Source organism: Papio anubis, chromosome 6 (assembly GCF_008728515.1).
Source record: "Papio anubis isolate 15944 chromosome 6, Panubis1.0, whole genome shotgun sequence".
Lineage (NCBI taxonomy): Eukaryota > Metazoa > Chordata > Mammalia > Primates > Cercopithecidae > Papio > Papio anubis.
The window spans coordinates 109,398,351-109,419,711 of NC_044981.1; the positions used below are offsets into that span (position 1 = coordinate 109,398,351).

The 21,361-nt window shown below is 37.5% G+C and overlaps 1 protein-coding gene across 4 annotated transcripts; it reads left to right on the forward strand.

Moving 5' to 3' along the window:
• Positions 1-4,889: 4,889 nt before the first annotated feature.
• Positions 4,890-21,180, forward strand: MTRF1L (mitochondrial translational release factor 1 like). 4 transcript variants are annotated; one of them, XR_002521710.1, is made up of 7 exons: positions 4,890-5,273; positions 9,917-9,996; positions 13,191-13,374; positions 13,885-14,048; positions 15,627-15,744; positions 17,160-17,394; positions 18,475-18,669. XR_002521710.1 is itself a non-coding variant. In XM_021937721.2 (7 exons), the coding sequence occupies exons 1-7, from the start codon at positions 5,012-5,014 to the stop codon at positions 18,673-18,675; spliced, it is 1,146 nt and encodes a 381-aa protein (XP_021793413.1). In that variant the 5' UTR covers positions 4,890-5,011; the 3' UTR covers positions 18,676-21,180. The 4 variants fall into 4 exon arrangements, 3 of the variants coding, with proteins under 3 accessions (XP_021793413.1, XP_021793414.1, XP_021793415.1); XM_021937721.2 differs by having other exon boundaries at positions 17,258-17,394; positions 18,475-21,180; XM_021937723.2 differs by having other exon boundaries at positions 4,970-5,273; positions 13,216-13,374; positions 17,258-17,394; positions 18,475-21,180.
• Positions 21,181-21,361: the final 181 nt, after the last annotated feature.

Consider the following 21,361-nt stretch of genomic DNA (forward strand, 5'->3'; position numbering starts at 1 on the left):
TTGTGTTTTCCATCTTCAAATTCCTGACCAATGGGTTTGTTCTCCTGTGAAAACAACATCCAATCTGCCAAAATTTTTAATTCTTCACTTGCTACAACTGCAAATATTTATCAATAAAACTGATAACCCAAAACTTGCTTCAGATTTTCTCTGCAATGCTTAAAATATCCTTGCAACACAAGACAATGCACAGTGGCCAATACTATTTCTAAATACCCAGATTTTATTTCTTTACAAGTATTTTTAAAATTATTACTCTTATAGGTGTAGTCCTCTCCAGCCCCAAGTGACATTTTTTCCGATGAATTCAAGGGACTGGTCAAGACTTTGACTTTAGTGAAAACAGTACAAAAGGCAAAATGTTGCCCTAAGTGATAGAAGGTCCTAGTATGGGAACTGATTTTATTATGATAAAAGCTGTAAGATGAGTAGGGAAACGGAACACTATATTAAGCATTGATGACAATAACCAAATATAATATTCTTAAATATGTCATATGTGCAACATGAAATTCATTCTTCCCTCATTATTTCTCATGTTACATCTCGTTTCAGAAGTTTCCGAATTTTAAAACTGTTGACTTACACCTAACTGCTCTCACTGCATTACAGCTTTTAAACAGTTAGAAATAAAGATTTTAGAATAATAAACAGATTGTGTTTCTGTCCTAAGCTTGGATACATGTCCTTTCTAAAGATTTAGCTTTTATTGCTATATTAAAAGAATGCCACATACAGTGCTTACTAATGGAAATGTATGTCCACAGATTCACTTAGGTAGGATAGTATAAAAACATCACGCACTTAAAATTACAAATTTGATTTCAAGTTATATTTCTGTCTCATGTGACTTTGGTCAAATCATTTATCTTCTCTGAGTCATTTCCTCATCTACAAATGACAAATAAAATATGTAATTAGCAGGACTGCTATGAGCATTAAATAAAACAAACATGGAAAGAATAAAGTGTGGCATACATTATTATTTTATCAAAGTACTTCACGTCAATAATTGTTATTGTATACTTGTATTAAATGTCATTTTAATGCACTTTCCCCTATTTTTTTCAAAACATGCATTAAACATCTGATTTAGCTAGTCCTTAAAACATACAATCATATTTTAAGATGGAACACTATATCAATGTTATTGCTTTTCTCAGTAATGTGATCCCAAATCACTACTTTCAGTTCACCATCACCTCAAATCTATAGAAATGTTTCTTTCAATGACATAGATAGATGATTGATTGATAGATAGATAGATAGATAGATAGATAGATAGATAGATAGACAGCTATACAATTATAGGTTAAAATTAAAGTTTAAATAAGAAAATCATTTGAAAATTTTATTTCCAAAGGAAATAAAACAACATTTCCAAGGACAGAAATAATATCAAGTTACTTGCTAAATATATAAATGAATTATAGGGCTAAGACTAAGTTATAAGAGATTGACAATTAGAAAACACTTTTTAATATTAAGGTGGTATGATTTTCTTTAACAATTTTACAATGAAAATAAAAACTTATTAAAAGGTGGTAATGGGCCAGACACGGTGGCTCGCGCATATAATCCCAGCACTTTGGGAGACTAAGGCGTGAGGATCACTTGAGCCCAGGAGTTCCAGACCCGTCTGTGCAACAAAGTGAGACCCTGACTCTAAGGAAAAAATAAAATGTATAAAATTTAAAATAGTAATGTGCCCATTAAACCTTTTATTTTAGAGTAGTTTTAGATTTATAGAAAAACTGCAAATAGAGAGGTCCCTTATACATCTATGGGCATTAATGAACCAATATTGATCATTAAGTTCATACTTTATTCAGATTTCCTTAGTTTGTAACCTAATGTCCTTTTTCTGTCCCAGGATCCAATTCAGGATACCACATTACATTTAGTTGTCATGTTTCCTTAGGCTTCTCTTAGCTGTGACAATTTCTGAAACTTTCCTTGTTTCTGATGACAGTTTTGAGAAATAAACTGGTGTTTTGGAGAATGTCCCTCTGTGGGGATGTGTCTGATGTTTTTCTCATGACTAGACACAGGTTTTTGGTTTTTGGAAGAGCACAACAGTAAAGTGCCATGCTTATCACGTGATATCAAAGGTACATGCCATCATTGGGACTCCTCTTAGCTGTGACACTTTCTCAACTTTAGGCGACTCTTAGCTGTTGATGTTAACCTTGATCACTTAGCTGAGGTAGCATCTATTATGTTTCTCCACTGTAAAGTAATATATTTTAAAAGAGATTATATTGAAGGTAAATTTTCTGGACATTTACACTGAGCTAAACAAATTCTAAACACTAATATTAGGTTCCACTAACTGATTGCTAATAAATGCTTTAAAGAAAATACAGTGAAGTGGAAAAAATAAAACTCCAAAAGTTTTAGCCTGAATATTCACCTAATAGAGGTGAAAGTGAATTTTTCCCTTTAACTATCTGTGCAATTAATTACAATAATCATCCACATACTTTGGATATTAAAGATCTTAGTCTTACTAATTGTCGTAAGAGGTAATTTCAATTTAAACTACCATTTTGCTTATTGCATTTCTATATTGCCCTCCACTAATCAATGAATACTGAATATTGAAATAATGTAAAAAACCTGATGTATTTCCTGCTGGCTTTAACCGATTTGTCATAAATACATTTCTTGTATATGATTTTTAAATGTTTGCTAAATATTAAGAATTTCAATGTGTTTGGTTTTATAAAATTACATATCGAATGTGTATAATTTTTTACTACCATGTTCATCACCCTTAATCTATATCCATATATTGTATTCCACCAATATGTATTAGTGGACAATAAAGAAGTTTTGAATGCATGAATACAACTTAAGAGGCACCACACTTGGTTATTTTGCAATGCCAGAATAACGGTGGGTATTCAGAAATTGAATAGAGAATCCAGATTATGTTTCCATCAATTTAAGTTTTTCTGGGTTTTTTATTCCCCCTTCCTAGAATCAATTTTATCATTTTACCTATGTAAAATAATATACTTCTGGAAAATGCTAGAATTTTCACCATGTAACAGAATTTGAGCATGACAATAATGTAAAACTATTCAGAAGTCTCAAACTATAGATATCTTTGAGTTTTCAAAGTAAACAAAATACAGCTGTTTTCATTTTACTATATTGTGGAAACCTATGGATGTTATTGTAAAATGCATATGCATTACACTGACTTTCTTAAAATGTTTTGAATTAATAAAGAATTCAACAATGTATCCTTAGAAAGTTATTGTTTCCTCATTGGTATGACACTATAGGAATAAAAGGTACACTTCTATGTGTTACTTAAATTGCTTATGCACTTGGGGGAAAATAAATTCTGGCTAGATTCTTTACATTGTTCTATAATGTTTTAATTAAAATTTTGCACCTTTTATAAAAAAATATATTGTTGAAATGACTTATGTTCTGAGAATTCAACTGAGAGATATATTGAGTTCAAGTGATTCTCACCATTTCCATGGTTACAATAAATTCAAAGTTAAGTTCAGACTTGGGAAACAATTGTTCTAATAGAGATAAAAACATCCTGATCAGTCCTGTGCTATCCTCAGATCGGGATTAAAATAAAATGGGTTTCAACAGCAGAACGATTGTATAAAGTTGTGTAGCCTGAATACACAAAGGGAAATGAACTGAGGTAATTAGTTGGAGCTTTTAAGTAGCAAAAAATTATTTTTGCTTCCTGTTGTTTGAAGAGTCATTTCATTCTTCCACTCACTCTGCATTTGGATTGCATATCGTGCTAAACGATGAAAAGAGAGAGGCAATGCAAACGTATTGTCTAAGAATTTTATACTCAACCTCAAGAGTTTCGATTAGATGATCTAAGGATATTTTAACCTTGATAAGGGTTCCCATTTTTTACCATTTTATTTTTTATGAATAAATTAGAAGTTACGTTCTTCTAATATATCACCTCTCTCAACAGTGAAACACCACTTAGTAGACGCTGCCCCAACCAGTTAGGTAGTGGCAATTCCCAGATTGAGCGTTTAGCCCTCGCATTCCCAGGACGGTCCTGCTTGTGTTTATTCCCTCATATCTATTTCTCCGTTGAACTGTGAACAGGTCTTTTGAAAAGTGCAAAGCATTATGCCAATAAATGTCGGTATTGCTGGCACCTATCCGCTACCAGTTTTTTGGAAAGGGACGAGAGTTGGACTCCTGGAGGCAGATAGCTGAAGACTATTGGGCTGTAGTTACTATAACACGTAATCACCTCTTTAAAAAGCTGACGACAGGTGGGACTAAGTGAAAATGAATGGGCAGGTGAATAACAAAGTCCTTTGAAAGCAAGTAAATGACACGGCAATGAAGGGCACGCATGTCTATTGTGCAAATTCATTCAGTGGTTATCTCATAATACACTTGTCACGTCCTTATTAACACGAACCTGACCCACCGTGGACAAGAGAAACATAAGCAGCAAAAAGGAAGAGGAATACACACACGCGTGTCCATAATAAAACTCGCTCTTGGAGACTCAGGGCCAGCTGTGCACTGGAGACTTGACGACTTGCGTGGCTGTGACCTCCGCCCTGCAGCGTCTAGACCCTCGACTGCCCTCCACTGCGGCTCTGGAGGTCCCGACTCAGGGCATGGGAAAGAAATCCTCACTATCAGAAAACAGAGGGGCAATTTGCTGCTCTCCCTTTCCGGCCCAACCCGACACCCATCAAGTGGGTCCTTGCGAAGAGGCTTTCAGAAGAGGCTCCCAAGGTCTCCCAGGCCCGCCCCGCCCCAATCACGCTCCGCTCAGCCCCCTCAACTTTTGGCCTCCGGGAAGTTCGCAGCGTTCTCACGCTTGGCAGGAAGCTCCTGCCAAGGCTTCCGGAAAATCCTTTAAAAAACAGCGCGTGCGCTGGGCGGGGCTTGGTGAGCTCTCACTCCTATCTCCAAGTTCCGGGTGTTGTCGCGAGGGCTGCTCTACCCGGAACTTCCGGTTCCGGTCAGGCTCCGCGGTCTGGGCCTGATGATGCGGCCACGGCTTCTGTGGGGCGTTGCGCGGTGCCTCTGGCCCCGCAGGGCAGTTGGCCCAGCCCGCCGGCCCCTGAGCTCCTGTAGCCCGCCGCTGGAGGAGCTGTTCGCCCGGGGCGGGCCCTTGCGGACCTTCCTCGAGCGCCAGGCGGGGTCTGAAGCCCATTTGAAGGTCAGGAGGCCGGAGTTGGCGGCAGTGATCAAACTGCTGAACCAGAAGGAGCAGGAGCTGCGGGAGACCGAGCCCTTGCTGCACGGTAAGAGCCGGGCCCGGGGGAGCGGCGTCAAAGCACATTCTTGACTCTTCGTTTGCCTTTTCCACTACCCACACTACCCGGGTTTGAAACTCTTACTCACTTGCAGCCGTTTTTATTTTGGATCAGAGGTAAGGACATCATTGTGTGCTCTCTGATCCCATCCTCTCCTGTGGGCTCAGTTGTGCTCCTTTGCCACGGTGCTCTGCCCCCTTTTACATGCTTATTAGTTGTGTATTCGGGCAAGAGATCATTAGCTCAGCAAGGATAAATAAGGCACTGTCCCTGTGATGGGTTCCACAGCGGTGTTTCTCAAAGTGTGGTGTGGAGACCCATCTGCAGTAGTATCACGGGCAGTGCTTGTTAATAGCAGACTTAGGGCTCAGAATCTCGGACCTAGACGTGCTTTTTTCTTTTTTTATTTTTAGACAGAGTTTCGCTCTGTCGCCCACACTGGAGTGCAGTGGCGCGATCTCGGCTCACTGCAAGCTCCGCCTCCCAGGTTCACACCATTCTCCTGCCTCAGCCTCCGGAGTAGCTGGGACTACAGGCGCCCTAATTTTTTGTATTTTTAGTAGATACGGAGTTTCACCGTGTTAACCAGTCTGGTCTCGATCTCCTGACTTCGTGATCCGCCCTCCTCGGCCTCCCAAAGTGCTGGGATTACAGGTGTGAGCCACCGTGCCCGGCCTAGATGTGCATTTAACAAGTTTCCCAAGTGATTCTGGAAAGGGGCTTAAGTGTCTGCATTACTATAAGCTCCCAGGCCTGCCAAGCTGCTGGTCCAGGCACCACTTTGGGTAGAAAGCTTCCACAGAGATTCGCAGTCTAGTGAGGGACATAATTAATTACCTGTAATATAGCTGATAAGAAAGCATAGATATAAATGTATGAATAAAGACCTAGGAGAGCAAGCACTTGTTAAACACTGAGGAGGTGTAAAGGCCCACCCATATAGGATATAATAATAGTTTAACTTGCATTGATCCCTTACTGTACTCCAGGGTTTATTTAGTCAGACACCACTAATTACTAAAAAAAATTACGGAAATAGCTTTTAGGTGCTTACAGTCTAGTAAGGGAGATGTGTAAGAAGTAAAAATATTAAGTGACTTTTATAGTTATAAAGATTAGTGTTTAACATCTGCAATAAACCCCAGAGCGTTATCAAAAACAAAGGCTGGCATTTAAGTGTATCTCGAAGGGTAAGCAGGAGGTTGTCTGTCAGATGGTGCAAGAGATTAAAGGCAGAGAGGTGACCAGCCTAGGTAAAGGTACTAAATTGGGAAACTCAATATGGCCTAAGTATAGGATAGGTAGGAGATGATAATGTCATAGAAACATGAAGCCAGAAAGACAGTTAAGAACCTTGCAAGACAAAAAATTTGGATTTATTTTTTATAGACCATGGAAAGCTGCATATGTTTTTAAGCAGAGAAGTCACGTCTTTGTAAAGAAAAGTTAATGGTGGCATGCGTTGAGGATGAATTGGAGTATTCTCCAGAAACCCTGGTGACTGACAGGCCAGGGAGGAGGCAGTTGAAACAATCCAAAGAAGAAATGGTGATAGGAATAGTTCTGACTCACAAAACATTCTGAGGAACCAATTAGGATTTAGTGGCTTATGTCCTGAGAAGGATGAAGGAGAGAGAGTTAATTCTAAGAAAAGTCTTAGGTTTCTGGCTTCAGCACATGAGTGGTACTGTTAATTAAGACGAAAGTATAAAAGTTGGACCAAATTTTTTAAAAAGATGAGTTTTGCAGTGAATGCCATATTAAGTTAAAAATACCTGTGAAAAGGAATTCCAATAAAGATATCTGTACTAGTCTAGGAGAAAAAATTACTGACAAAGGAGAAAAATTGAGCCCAAATAATCATAAGAGAGCTCTTGAGATATACAATACATGGTAAACTAAACCTTAGAAGTAGATGAGAACACTCAGGGAAAATTCATTTAGATAGAAACAAGTCTAAAAAGGCCAGAAATACATAGTATTTGAGGAGCAGGCAGAGAAGAAAGCTATAAAAGGTTAAGAAAAAAACAGCCAGAGCTTTGTGACCTTGAAGTAGATAAATAAACGAAGCTGTAGAAGCCAATTAAAGAAAATTTCAAGAAGTAAGAGATCCTTGGCCAGGCGTGGTGGCTCAAGCCTCTAATCCCAGCACTTTGAGAGGCCCAGGTGGGTGGATCACTTGAGCCCAGGAGTTCGAGACCAGCCTGGGCAACATGGCAAAACCCTGTCTCTACAAACAATGCAGAATTAGCTGGGCATGCTGGTGCGTGCTTGTGGTCCCAGCTACTTGAGAGGCTGAGGTGGGAGAATTGCTTGAACCCGGGAGGTGGAGGTTGCAGTGAGCCAAGATGGTGCCACTGCACTCCAGCCTGAGTGACAGCGCAAGACCCTGCCTCAAAAAAAAAAAAAAAAATTCCTCAGTACCTGACATAGAAAGGTAAAACTCAACCTTTTCAGCTCACACTGAAGTAACTCTTTTGATTTGGCAATTTTGTTATTGGTAATTTGAATAAAAATAGTCTTGATATGATTATAGAATCCAATGTAACAGCTTGAGAAGTAAATTAGAGTTAACAGGAGAAAAGTAATAAAAATGGCATTTTATCTTCAGAAATCTAGGTGGGAAAAGAGGGGTGACAATAAGCAGCTACTCAAAGGGTTGAAAAGAATGGGATCCATTTAGAATAGGAAACCATAAACATCTTTGTAGGGAAAGGGGAAGGCGGGCACATGGTAGGTGTCCAGTAAACATATGTTGATTTATAATATTCAAGAGAAATTAAAGAAGTAGTGTATTACCATTGACTCTGAGTAACTCCTCATTCTAAACCCTTTAGAGCTGCACTATCCAATATAGTAGCCAGTTGCCACACAGCTGTTGAGCATCTATTTGTGGCTAGTCTGAATTGAGGTGTTTAAGTGTAAAATACATATAGATTTCAAACACTTGGTATAGAAAGTAATATTTTTATGTTAATTACATGTTGAAATAATATTTGGAGCATATTGGGTTAAATAAAATATAGTTTTTAAATTACTTCTAGACTCTAGTTCCAATCTCCTTATCTTTGCAGAACTGAAAGGCACCTTAGAGATCATCCAGCTCAGAACTTTCATTTCATTCTTGTCATAACTGAGAGAAGTTGAGCCTATTGCCCTAACAGTACCTTAGCGATTAAACTAGGGCTAGAATTCATTTTTGCTTTTCCTAACTCAACACATTTTCTATTCTACCAGATTTCTTCCATACCATATGCGTGCCAAAATAATTTTCAGCAGTGCTTCCTGTACTTACTTATTTCAGTTTTGCTGTTGTTATTCTCTCCTTGAGTTAATCTTTCTTTCCTTTCTCTGCCCATTCCAAAATCAACAGATTCCTTCAAGGTGCAACTGTTTTAATATTTGATCACATAGTGTATTAGTCTGTTTTCACACTGCTGATAAAGACATACCCAAGACGGGGTAATTTTTAAGAAAAAAAAGTTTAATAGACTCACAGTTCCACGTGGCTGGGGAGGTCTCACAATCATGGTGGAAGGCAGAAGGCACTTCTTACATGGCAGCAGACAAGAGAACTTGTGCAGGGGACTCTTCTTTATAAAACCATCAGATCTCGTAAGACTTATTCACTATCACGAGAACAGCACGGGAAATACCTGCCCCTATGATTCAGTTACCTCCCACAACAGGTGGGAATTGTGGGAGCTACAAATCAAAATGAGATTTGGGTGGGGACACAGCCAAACCATATCACATAGTGGTTTAGGTTATTTTTTGTTTTTCTCTTTTAGAAAAATATAAAGAAACTAAAATTATCTATAATGCTCTCTTGAGGGCAGGTCTTACATATGTATTATCCCAGTTCCCAGCACGGTTGGTTCTTAATAGAGAAGCATACAAACTGATACTTTGTAAGGGTTTGAACTTTCCAGAGAATAATTTGTTAATAGCCAGAAATTTTCCCTTTCCTCCTCCTTTATATAGGCTGCATATCATCTATAGGGTAGAGGAATGAGAAAGTATGTTTTATAAGATAAAAATGAAAATTTAAAGATGAAACAACAATAAGGGTAAAGCCAGAGAGAGAGGAGTACTTCATATAAACATTCTGTGTACATTAGGCAGAGTCTAATAAATGTTTTTGGGTGGTTACTAAAATAGTAATGAAACATTTGCTTATAAGAGAATAAATAACTTCCTACTTTTTAATTGAATTTTAGTTTTACTGGTGTAAACTTCTGTATCCCTTCTGTCCATCTTATTAGCTAAATGCACTCATTGGTTTATTGTATAGTCTAAGTTGGAAGTCTAAAAGCATATTTATTAAAGTGCATATTTCATGGAGATGAAATTATGGAAGAGTTTAGCTTTTTTATATTTTTATAGAAATTTTTACTTGTACTTTCTTTTGTCAGAAAAAAAAACTTTATACTTACATGCTTATGAAAACTAATGTATAAAATGGTGAAATTGATTGAAAGGACATTTATTGAATGGCATTTATTGAAAGGACAAGATAGACATTTTATTTTTCTTTTCAGCTATAATAACCATAAAACTATTTCCTAGAAGTCTGCTGGCAGTTCAACACTAATTAAGGAAAACCTTAACTTCTGCCCTTTTTTTCCTAGATGAGAATGAAGATTTAAGGAAACTTGCAGAGAATGAAATAACTCTGTGTCAAAAAGAAATAACTCAGCTGAAGCATCAGGTATGGTATTTCTGCAAAGAATAAAGCATTTGTGCTATTCTTAGGCATTAACGTTTATTAAAGGTTTATAAAAACAAAGAAGTGACTAGCTTGTTACTGTTTAGAATAAATTGGGTTTTTAAAATTTATTTTCTAGATTTATTGAGATATAAATTGACCCCAAAATTGCATATATTTAAGGTGTATAATGTGATGTTTTGATATATGCATACATTTTGAAATGATTATGACTATCAATAAACTGGCTTTTAAAGAACAAACTTCACGTGGTCCTGTTTTCATCATACTAAAAATACTGTATAGCTGTCACAGAAAGGTAACTGTCACAGTGATAGTATTTTCTGGAAAGGCAGCAAAATAGTGACATGTCTTCCCTCTGTTTTTTTTTTTTAAGAAGGTTGGAGGTAGACATGGGGCAGAAGAGGTTATATGAAAGGACTTCAAAAGTTTTTGGAAAACTGGAATTAAAAGATATATATATATAAACTTTAATGTATTGACATAAGTGCCACCATCAAGTTCAAGACACTTTTGTAAGCAAAAAGGTGATATACCAGCATTTAATGTATCCCTAAAGAACTGAGGGTCCTGGGAATTTAACCATGTCAATGTAGTCTTTTTTATATTATTAACTAAAGAACAATGGGTACCCTTTACAAATTTTTTAAGATTAGGAAACAAAAAAAGGAGAAGCCAAATAAGGACTGTAACATGAATGCCTATGGATTTCCCATTGAAACTCTCAAAATTGCCTCTGTTGGATGAGAGGAATGAGCAGGAGCACTGGTGTAGGAGAGGACTCTGGTGAAGCTGTCCCTGGTATTTTGCTAAAACTCTGGCTGACTTTCTCAAAACCCTCCTAGTAAGCAGATACTGTTGTTCTTTGGCCATCCAGAATGTCAATAAGCAAGATGCCTTGAGCATCCCCAAAACGACTATTGCCATGACCTTTGCCCCTAGCCAGTCTGCTTTCGCTTTGACTGGACCCCTTCCACATCTTGGTGGCCATTGTTTTGATTGTGCTTTGTCTCCAGGATCATACTGGTAAAGCCATGTTTCACTTGCAGTTACAATTCAAAGAAATGCTTCAGGATCTTGATCCAATTCGTTTAAAATTTCTATTGAAAGCTCTGCTCTTGCCTGCAGCTGATCTGCATGCAAAGGTTCTGGCACCCATCCAGAGGAAAGTTTGCTCACCTTTAATTTTTTTGTCCGAATTTTATAAGCTGAACCAGTTGAGATGTCTTTGGTGTGGCTATTGTTTCTGCTGTTAACCATCAGTCCTCTTCAATTAGGGCACAAATAAGATTAATTTTTTTCCTCACAAACTGATGTAGATGGTCTGCCACTGTGGACTTCCTCTTCAACATGATCTTGTCTCTACGTAAAACGAGTTCTCCATTTGTAAACTGCTGATTTTTTCAGGGCATTGTCCTCATAAACTTTTCATAAAGCATCAATGATTTCACCATTCTTCCACCCAAGCTTCACCAGCAATTTAATGTTTCTTCTTGCTTCAGTTTTAGCAGAACTGATACACCCTTTTTAGTGCCTTAAACTAGAACCTGTAACTTGTTATAACAAGTAGCACGAGTTTATTTTGTTACAAAATAACTTTGAAATACAATTCTTGAAGTCCCCTGGTACAGTGACAGTAGACCTTGAGCCTCAGGGCCAGGAATATTTATTTTGCATCTCTTACACTATTTAGAATGTCAGACCTAGAGTAAGCCCTGAGGATTTTAAGAATTGGATTACACTGCTTTGGTTATACATCCAGGAGAATTACAGAACATATAGAGTTAATGAAGAATAATTATATGAAATTAGAGCCACTCTTTGCTAATTCTGTAAAGCAGAGACTAAAGGTTGACAGCAGTTACCTCTGGGGATAAGTGAAAGAATGTGTTAGGTAAGGAAGGACCCAGGAAAGGGGGTACTTATTTTTGAGAATCTACCTCCCCCTTAGCCAAATGTGAAAATTACTAAAAATTAATGTTCCTATAACCTATGTTAGAAGGCGAGAATTCCACTATAAGGTGAAAAGTGTAGTGTAGCTCGTGTTTTACCAATTTTCTAAATTAAATTTTGTGTGAATAAGAAGGATATGTGTATTAAAGGTTTCTGTACAGTGTGTAGTAATCAACAAACAAGTAAAATCCATTTGTTCAAAATTTGAATGATAATGTTGTATTGGCATCGGCTAGAGAGATGGAAAAGTAGTAACTAGCATGGCTTCTGACCAGTGTCTAGTGTGATAGCAGTGTACTCAGGTATATTCAGGTTCAATTCTAGCTCTTCCACTTACTTTCGAGTTGGGTAATGTTGAGCCACTAGATTATTCAACCCCTGTAAAGTTAGTTTCACATCTTAAGGTAGAACTGTTAATAATACTTACCCCAGATTGTTTTAAGAATTAAAGTATGTACAGTGCTTAGAATGCCTGCCATATATTAAAGAACCAATAAAATGTTGGTAGCTTTTCTTATTAATTAACTTAATCTAAGAAGTCTTTGTTCTAGATCCCCTTGATTAGAAACATACTATTGTAATGGAGAGAAGACTGATCTAGGCACAAAGGTTTGTGTTCTTGTGCCTGCTTGGTCAGTAACTAACACTTTGCCCTTAAACAAGTCATTTAATCTCTGTTAACTTCTGTTTCCTTTACAAGTAAAATTAAAGAATTGGACCAGATAATCTCTAAGGGCCTTTTTAGTTTCAAAATTACAAGTTTATCTTCCATAATAAGAAATCTTAAAATAATACAAATGCAGTTTTGAGTGCTTTGGGTTTTCTGCCATACTAGGCCTTAAATTTCAACAGGATGGAGCTAGAATCTTCTTTTGCTTTCTACAACAGTGTAATTTCCTAATCACAGCAAGTACTTAGTTCTTATTAACAGAAGAGAGAACTGATATAAAGCATACAAGAACTCCAACAGACAATAAAACAAGCCTGAAGTTTTAGCTGAATCTTACAGCATTTATAATATAGTTGTAACATTAATACTTTATGGAAGTTACACATTATACAGTTCTAATTGGCAAGATGGTTGAACAGTACTCAGCAATATTAAATTATTTGCTTGGAGAAACTTAAATATTTAAAATTCCTGAATCTAATCATTTAGCTTTTTATTTTTTGGTAAATTTTAAATCTTAATTATAGGAGGGGTGATATTTTTATATTTACAGATTATCTTACTTTTGGTTCCCTCAGAAGAAACAGATGAAAATGATTTGATCCTGGAAGTAACTGCAGGAGTTGGAGGTCAGGAGGCAATGTTGTTTACTTCAGAGATATTTGATATGTATCAACAATATGCCGCATTTAAAAGATGGCATTTTGAAACCCTGGAATATTTTCCAAGTGAAATAGGTCAGTAAACTATTCATTTTGTTTCGGGTAAAGTGTTTAGGAAAAGAGTTGGAAAGACCATGACTAGGCTTTAGAACTTATCTGTAAGGATGCTTATGTAGTTTTATGCTCATCCTTTACCTAATAAATTTGAAGGCAAATACAATAATTTTGAAATGACCTATAAAATCTCATGGAGAGTCTTTCAATAATACTAACCATTGAATTGCTAACAGTCTTTAAAAGTAGTCTTAGATATGTTACTGATGTCAGTTGATTAGCCTCATACATGTTTTGTTTAGTACTTGTAAGCAGTAAAGATAAATATTAAAACACTAAATATTTTAATGTTTTACAGTCTCCATGTTTATCTCCTTTTATAACTTTAAAAATATACCTCAAGATTTTTAGTCTCCATGTTTATCTCCTTTTATGAGTTTAAAAATATAGCTCAAGATAGTAGATGTGATGATCAATTACTTATAAATGGCAGGAATAACAAAAATAATTCTATTTCCCTGTATTTTCAAGGTGGCCTTAGACATGCGTCTGCCAGCATTGGGGGTTCAGAAGCCTATAGGCACATGAAATTTGAAGGAGGTGTGCACAGAGTACAAAGAGTGCCAAAGACAGAAAAGCAAGGCCGCATCCATACTAGCACCATGACTGTAGCGATATTACCCCAGCCTACTGAGGTAAGGCATAAGCCCTTCTCCTTGGAATCCTGGGCCTAGCACAGTGCCTTGCCCCCAGAGTAACATTTAGAGTTTACTGAATTGAGTATCTATTTGGTCTTCGAAGCTTGTGTATTTTGAGTTGTATATTATCTCAGTCTAAAACATGTTATAATGTTAAAAATCAAGGATTTGTAAATGATACAATGTTGCATTGTCTGTGTATTAGTATTTTCCTAATAAGTAGTTACTGTGAGATCATCTCTGTGGGTGAAATAATAACCTATTTAAATATGGACTGGTTGCCTTTATAATGACTTCTGCCTTGTGTGACTGGTTTATGGGGTATTAACAGCAACAATCCTATTTAACAAAGGTAATTAACAGAATTGCTGCTTCATAACCCTGTTACATTAAAATTAAAGTATATTGTTACACTGTTCATAATGAGTATACTGTTTCTCACAAAGCAAATTCTCAGTCTGTATTTTTAAGATAACTTAGTGTAGGAGTTCTGTTTTGCCTCATTTCCCTTCTGCTAAAAAGTGATAGGAGATATCTGACTTGTGTTTCAGAATGAAGTGTGAATGCTCTGAGAAGGAACTCTCAGTGGTTCCTATGCTAATTTTGGGAAAAAGTGCTATTGACTCTGTAATAGCTTTCATGGAGTTGCTTTCTTTAGGTCTTCATAGTTTCTTCAGATCTAATTTTTGTGTGAAGCGTAGATGAGAAACTAAACAGTTAAGGGAGAGAGTGAAGTAGAATAAATGGCAGGAGCCACACCTAGCAACCTAGTCACTTATGTTTAAGCATCTTGGGGTGGAAGTTTTCAGGAAAAGATGAGACACTGAGGGCCATGTATCATCTTAATTCTTTTAGCAACCATAAGAGGGAGTCACACAGGGAAACATAGAGGTGGAAGGCCCAGGGAATGATAGGATTCTTACCGCCAGCATTGCAGACATGTCACAGAATGGTTCTTAGTTGTTCATGAAACAGTGCTTTTGATGGTGGCTCCCAGGACAAAGCATTACCTTGACCTCAGATCCCAGTGTGTTGAGGAATTGAGACCCATGATTTCTTGGTCACTCCCATTTCCATTTGGTTCATCTTTGCCTCCAAATATGTTTGAAATAAAACGAAACAGACCATTCCCACAGTTCTGAAGCTACCATTGTGTGTGTGTGGGGGGGGTGTGGGTGTGGGTGGTTTTTTTTTTTCTGCTGCTAGGCTCTTTAAATTCAGAAAAATTTGAAAAAACCTTACCTTAGCTCACGCATTCAGTTCTAAAAGTAGGCAGAAGAGTATCAAGTTCTACTGTTTCTTTGGTAAGAAATGGGTAAAGAGAAGCCAGGTTTTTGAGAACTAGAAAGGATTTGTTTTTCAAAACTGTACAATCCTGTACTATTTCGATTCCTTACTCTTCCAAAAAGCAAAACAGTTTTAAATTGGTATCCTTCTAGCTACTTTCTAGTCTTAAAATTAAACCTCCCAAATATATGAATTCTGTACATGTTGTGTATTTATAAATGGGTCGCTCTTGCCTTTATAAAGTTGGTACATGTAACCTTTTAAAATACCAGTTTTTCTTCCGTATAGATTAATCTCGTGATTAATCCAAAAGATTTGAGAATTGACACTAAGCGAGCCAGTGGAGCTGGGGGGCAGCATGTAAATACCACAGACAGTGCTGTCCGGATAGTTCATCTTCCAACAGGTGTGTACTTATTCCTTCAAGATATGACACTAAAGAAATCAATTTTGGAATAATTTGACTAATTTTCCACTGAAATAGATCCTCGGTTACCAGAGAAATGTATACTACTAAGGATTGTTATTAAGTACTTGATTTACTTAGAATCCTTACCTGATACTCGGGGGGATAATTGCAAGGCCAGGAAGAGGGAGGGATCCAAACTCAGGGAATGTCTGTATTAATGATTTATAGAAGGTGTGGATGGTCCTTCCAGGTGGAGTTCTGAGGTTTATACTTAAAAAGAAAATTCTCACAATGAAGTTATTATCATGGGTTCTTTATCAGAAAATGCTCTAAATCATTGGTTCTGAGCATTTTTGCAGGGGAGGGGAACATGGCCTCCTTTGAAAAAATGATATGAAAGCATTGTATAGTTTTGTATATAACTGCAGGGGCATCTTTCCATTAACTTCATTCACATACCTCCAGGGGATCTGATTCTAGATAGTTAGGCAAAGGGACTACATCCAAATCTTTAAGTCTCCAGTACACTGTAGGTTGAACTAAACGTCTTTCACAAGTATTACCACAGTGATTCACATGTGATAAAGCATATGGATAGCAAATCTCAGTTATCTAGAAGGGAAACAAGAATCTCTTACTATGACTGATTTCAAAGGGGCATAATCCCTATTAACTAATAGTGGTTGAGGCCAGTACTGGATTGTTATGATTTTGTTCTTTTAATTATGGGAGTATCCTTATGTTAAACTGGATGATGTCTTAGGTAATACAGAATACAAAACAGAAATTGGGGGGAAAAAATGGATAGCCTAAAAAAATTAAGTGATTTTCTCTAGTAATAGGATTTCTCATTTACCTTCGTTTCTGTAAGTAGTTGTTACTTTTAAAACATGGTGGCTAGCTGAGGGGAAACAATCTGTATTAAATGATTTATGCTTATTGTTTAGTATGTATGCCTTCAGTATAGAAATACTTTGTGCTAGGCTGGGCGCAGTGGCTCACGCCTGTAATCCCAGCACTTTGGGAGGCTGAGGCAGGCGGATCACGAGGTCAGGAGATCGAGACCATCCTGGCTAACATGGTGAAATCCTGTCTCTACTAAAAATACAAAAAAAAAAAATTAGCCAGGCGTGGTGGCGGGCGCCTGTAGTCCCAGCTACTGGGGAGACTGAGGCAGGAGAATCACTTGAACCCGGGAGGCGGAGCTTGCAGTGAGCCGAGATATCACCACTGCACTCCAGCCTGGGTGACAGAGTGAGACTCCATCTCAAACAAACAAAAAAAAGAAATACTTTGTGCTATTTGTGCTATTGCTCAAACTTAAATTTTCAGTTTTCTGATAAACTCTGCAAAAGTGAAGTCTATAGTCTCTCCCTTTTTTATTAGAGTCCTGTTTTTTCTCCTTCATAAAGGAAGAAGAAAAAGGATGAGGAGGAAAAGGAGTATTCCTTGATAATAAGTAAAGAAGATTTTTCTATTAAAACTTTTTAATTCTCGTAACACTATTCAGGTGTTGTTTCTGAATGTCAACAAGAGAGATCTCAACTGAAAAATAGAGAGCTGGCTATGAAAAAGTTACGTGCAAAACTGTACAGCATGCATCTAGAAAAAGAAGCAAATAAAAGACAGAATGCTAGAAAAATTCAGGTAAAAAATGAATTTTAAAAATGCTTTTAAAGGATAGAAATATTTTTATATAACTCAGCTTTTTAAAAAATAACTCGGTTTTTACATATCATATTTGTTTTAACCTGTGTTGAAAACAATTCAGGTAGTCTGAGGGCTATCCTTGTTTGATAGTAATCTTACACCTCTGCCCTGTTTTCTATATTCAAAGGTATTTTTCCCAGACTTTTAATCAGTTACTAAAAATATATTCTGAGTCCTCATTCATTTTTAATCCTTTGAAATTGTAATATGCAAGGAAGTTTGAAATCTAACTCAACTTGGCTTTCTTCCTGTTTGGTGTTTAATTTTTGTTGTCGTTGTTTGTTATTGAGATAGAGTTTCGCTCTTGTCACCCAGGCTGGAGTGCAGTGGCGCGATCTCGGCTCACTGCAAGCTCTGCTTCCTGGGTTCAAGCGATTCTCCTGCCTCAGCCTCCTGAGTAGCTGGGATTATAGGTGCCCGCCACCACACTCGGCTAATTTTTTGTATTTTTACTAGAGACGGGGTTTTGCCATGTTGGGCAGGCTGGTCTTGAACTCCTGACCTCAGGTGATCTACCCATTTCAGCCTCCCAAAGTGCTGAGATTACAGGCATGAGCCACCGCGCCCTGCCGGTATTTAATTTTATAACTACAGAGCCTTTTAAGAACTCCTCAATATGGGAAACTCACCACCTTGTTATCACGGAAGATGACTGCATTAATTCACAGAGATAATACATATTCAGCGACTATAGGAATAGCAACTATGTGCCAGGCTCTATAGCCATCATCACTGTGTAGTAGACACTGTATTTTGCAGATGGGTAAACTAGTTGCCCGAGGTCATAGAACATTGAAGTGGCTGAGGCAGGATTCAGATATTAATCTGATTTTAGAGCACATGTTCTTTTTTCTATATCATGTTCCCATGTCATTTGGGGATTCTAAGTGTTTAAAACCTGATTCTCGCATTTTGATTCATGTTATAAATCAAGAACTTAAGTCTTCAGATAAGTTAAATTTGTAGGTTTAAATTGCCCTGAATCTAACTGCATCTCATCTTTTTTTCTATATACAGATTGGAAGTAAAGGAAGATCAGAGAAAATAAGAACATATAATTTTCCACAGAACCGGGTCACAGATCACAGAATAAGCAAGACACTGCATGATCTTGAAACTTTTATGCAGGGAGATTATCTACTGGATGAACTTGTACAGTCATTGAAGGAATACGCCGATTATGAATCTTTAGTAGAAATTATTTCCCAAAAAGTTTAAGTTGATTTGTTATTTGTAGACTTTCGTAGCTTAGAAAAATTCTACAGCACATCCACATAGGGTGAAAATACCCTTATTCTCTTCAAAAACATGAGTTAACACAGTTGGAGGTAATATGTGTATTTTGAAGTCATAGATAATTTACACAGATCTCTCTCAATGCATTAGCAAAAATCATACAATATACAGATGGTCCTCGATTTACATTGTGGTTAATTCCCAGTAAACCCATCATAAGTTAAAAAAGCATATAACGTTAGCGACACAGCAGGCTCCTACTTAATGACAGCTTGATGTAACAATTTTCCAACTTTACCGTGGTATGAAAGAGGCATGATTCGTAAGTCCTAAGGAGCTCCTCAGCTTGAAATGGGGCTGCATCCCTGTAAACCCATCATAAAGTCAAAAAATCCTAAAACCATCATAAGTTGGTGACCACCTGTAATCATGACGTAGTGGTAAATCTTGGACACTTCCTTATAATAAGTAGACAAAGGAAAATCATCCTTTGTCCTGTTCTATGTAAGTAGTTAATGAATGATCAAAAATTCAGTTTAAATATTACGAAAAACTTTAAACTAGTAGAAATGTGACAGTAAATACTGTATCCTGATATCTAGTCAGGAGACAGAAACCATACCATTAACTTGAACAGGGATAATTTTAATATAAAAAACTGTTAAGTGATAATGATATTAGCTTTTAAGAGAGATGAAAGAGAGCTACGATGTTCTAGGACTGAGAGTACCAAAGTTAAGAATACCCTTGAAAGGGGCTCCCCTTACCCATGGTGAAGTCAGGCCTAATGGAGAGAGAGTGGCTATAGCCTACTCAGTGATGGGGAAATTCCCTGTCTTGCCTTGGGCCAGAGCTGGTGTACAGCTGGTGGATCGGGTCTTAGAAGCAAAGAACCTCACACCCTCTACTGGTAAGCCAGAAGCCTCTTGCTAGGGTGTGAGCAAAACTTGGACAGGGACTCTCAGTAGATGTTTGTGTTTGTCAAGATTCTCCAGACAAACTCCCTTAAAAGGATTGGCTTGTGTGATGATTATTAAGTCTAACAAGTCCAAAAGCTGGAGTGTGAGGCAGGCGGCTGGAGACCCAGGAAAGCTGATGGTGCAGGTCCAGTCCAAAGGTATCTGTTGGAGGATTCTCTTGTTCTTGGAAGAGGACAGTCGTTTTTTCTCTTCAGACCTTCACCTGACTGGATCAAGCCCACTAACATTGAGGAGGGCAGTCTGCATTACTCAAAGTTCACTGATTTAAATGTCAATCTCATGTAAAAACACCCTCACAGAAACACCTAGCATAATGTTTGAGCTTATAATTGGAAACTCAGAGCAGAAGTTAAATCTCTTAAAAAAAAAAAAAAGTATGACCCAGTAGCTAGGCACCCTGTGACCTAGCCAAGTTGACACATAAAATTAACTGTCACAGTATCATCTTAGAAGCAAGAGAAGCCCCTTTATTCTGCAGTGCCCCTCTACCAACACCTACTGACAAAGAACATGGTGCTATCTGGCATGGGAGAAATGTTCAGTTTGCTGTGGCTTGAATGTGTCTCCTCAAATTCAGGTGTTGCCAGTGTGACAGCATCAAGAGGTGGGCCCTTTAAGAGATCACTAGGCCATGAGGGATTCTCTCAGGACTGGGATGAAGGCCCTTAATAAAAGAGGCTTCAGGGAGCATCCTGCTAGCTTGCCTTCTGTATGTGAGAACACAGCAGGAAAGCCCTAGTCAACAAGTGCCAGCTCCTTGATCTTAACTTCCCATCCTCCAGAACTGTGAGAAATACATTTCTGTTCTTTACAAATTACCCAGTCTCCTGTATTCTGTTAAAGCAGCACAAAATGAAGATAACACACCTGAACACCTGGACATTCTTCACAAGGTAGTAAATGTACTGCTTTATTCTGGTCTCAGTATTGTGTGCTTAATAAGGAAATGAGAAAGGGTGGATCAAGGCATAGGATAAACAAGTTACTGCTAGACCTCTCACAATGCCATTAATGGTAAGACTATTTTTGTCATTCTTGTCTCTTCGGAAGCTAACACCATGCTGTAATAGGCACTAAATAGATGTCTAAAAACATACCTTAAGTGTTTGTCTAGAAATCTGGTGTATTGCTCAGAAAGAACCAAAATTCAACTTAATTTCAAAGGGCCTGAAGCCCTAGTTAATCAAAATTCATTAGTTTTTAATGGTACTACCACTCTCAAATTTAAAATGGCATCTTAAGTTCCCCTTCCTCGCGTTGGATTTATTGCTAAAACCTGTGATCCTTTTTAGTTCCATTACCACTGCTCTTGTCCAGAATTAACTTCTCAGACTACTTTAATAGTCACCTGACTTCTCCCCCGCATCCTATTTGCTGTCTAATTCTGGTTACAAATAAGTAACTGCCAAACTAATCTTTCTAAAAAGCAAGACTGATCTCGTCACTCCTTTGCTCAACAATGTAAAAGCTCCCATTGCCTCCCAAATAAAACCAGCTCTCCACTGTGTATACATCCATGATCTGTATCCAGCATCATTTTGTATTAGCTCACTTTACACACCACCCCCCATGCCACATCAAATTAATTTATCTTAATAAATGCAACTGCATTTACCCTTTCCCTTATTTTGTTCTTTATGTTGTAGAAGGCCTCCTTTGTGCCCGTTTCTTCATAAGACATCCCCTAC

Coding starts and splice junctions, on each gene's coding strand:
- MTRF1L (XM_021937721.2), top strand. CDS start 5,012: ATGATGCGGCCACGGCTTCTGTGGGGCGTTGCGCGGTGCCTCTGGCCC. Junction 9,997..13,190: donor TAACTCAGCTGAAGCATCAG/GTATGGTATTTC, acceptor TTATATTTACAG/ATTATCTTACTTTTGGTTCC. Junction 17,395..18,474: donor AGAATGCTAGAAAAATTCAG/GTAAAAAATGAA, acceptor TTCTATATACAG/ATTGGAAGTAAAGGAAGATC.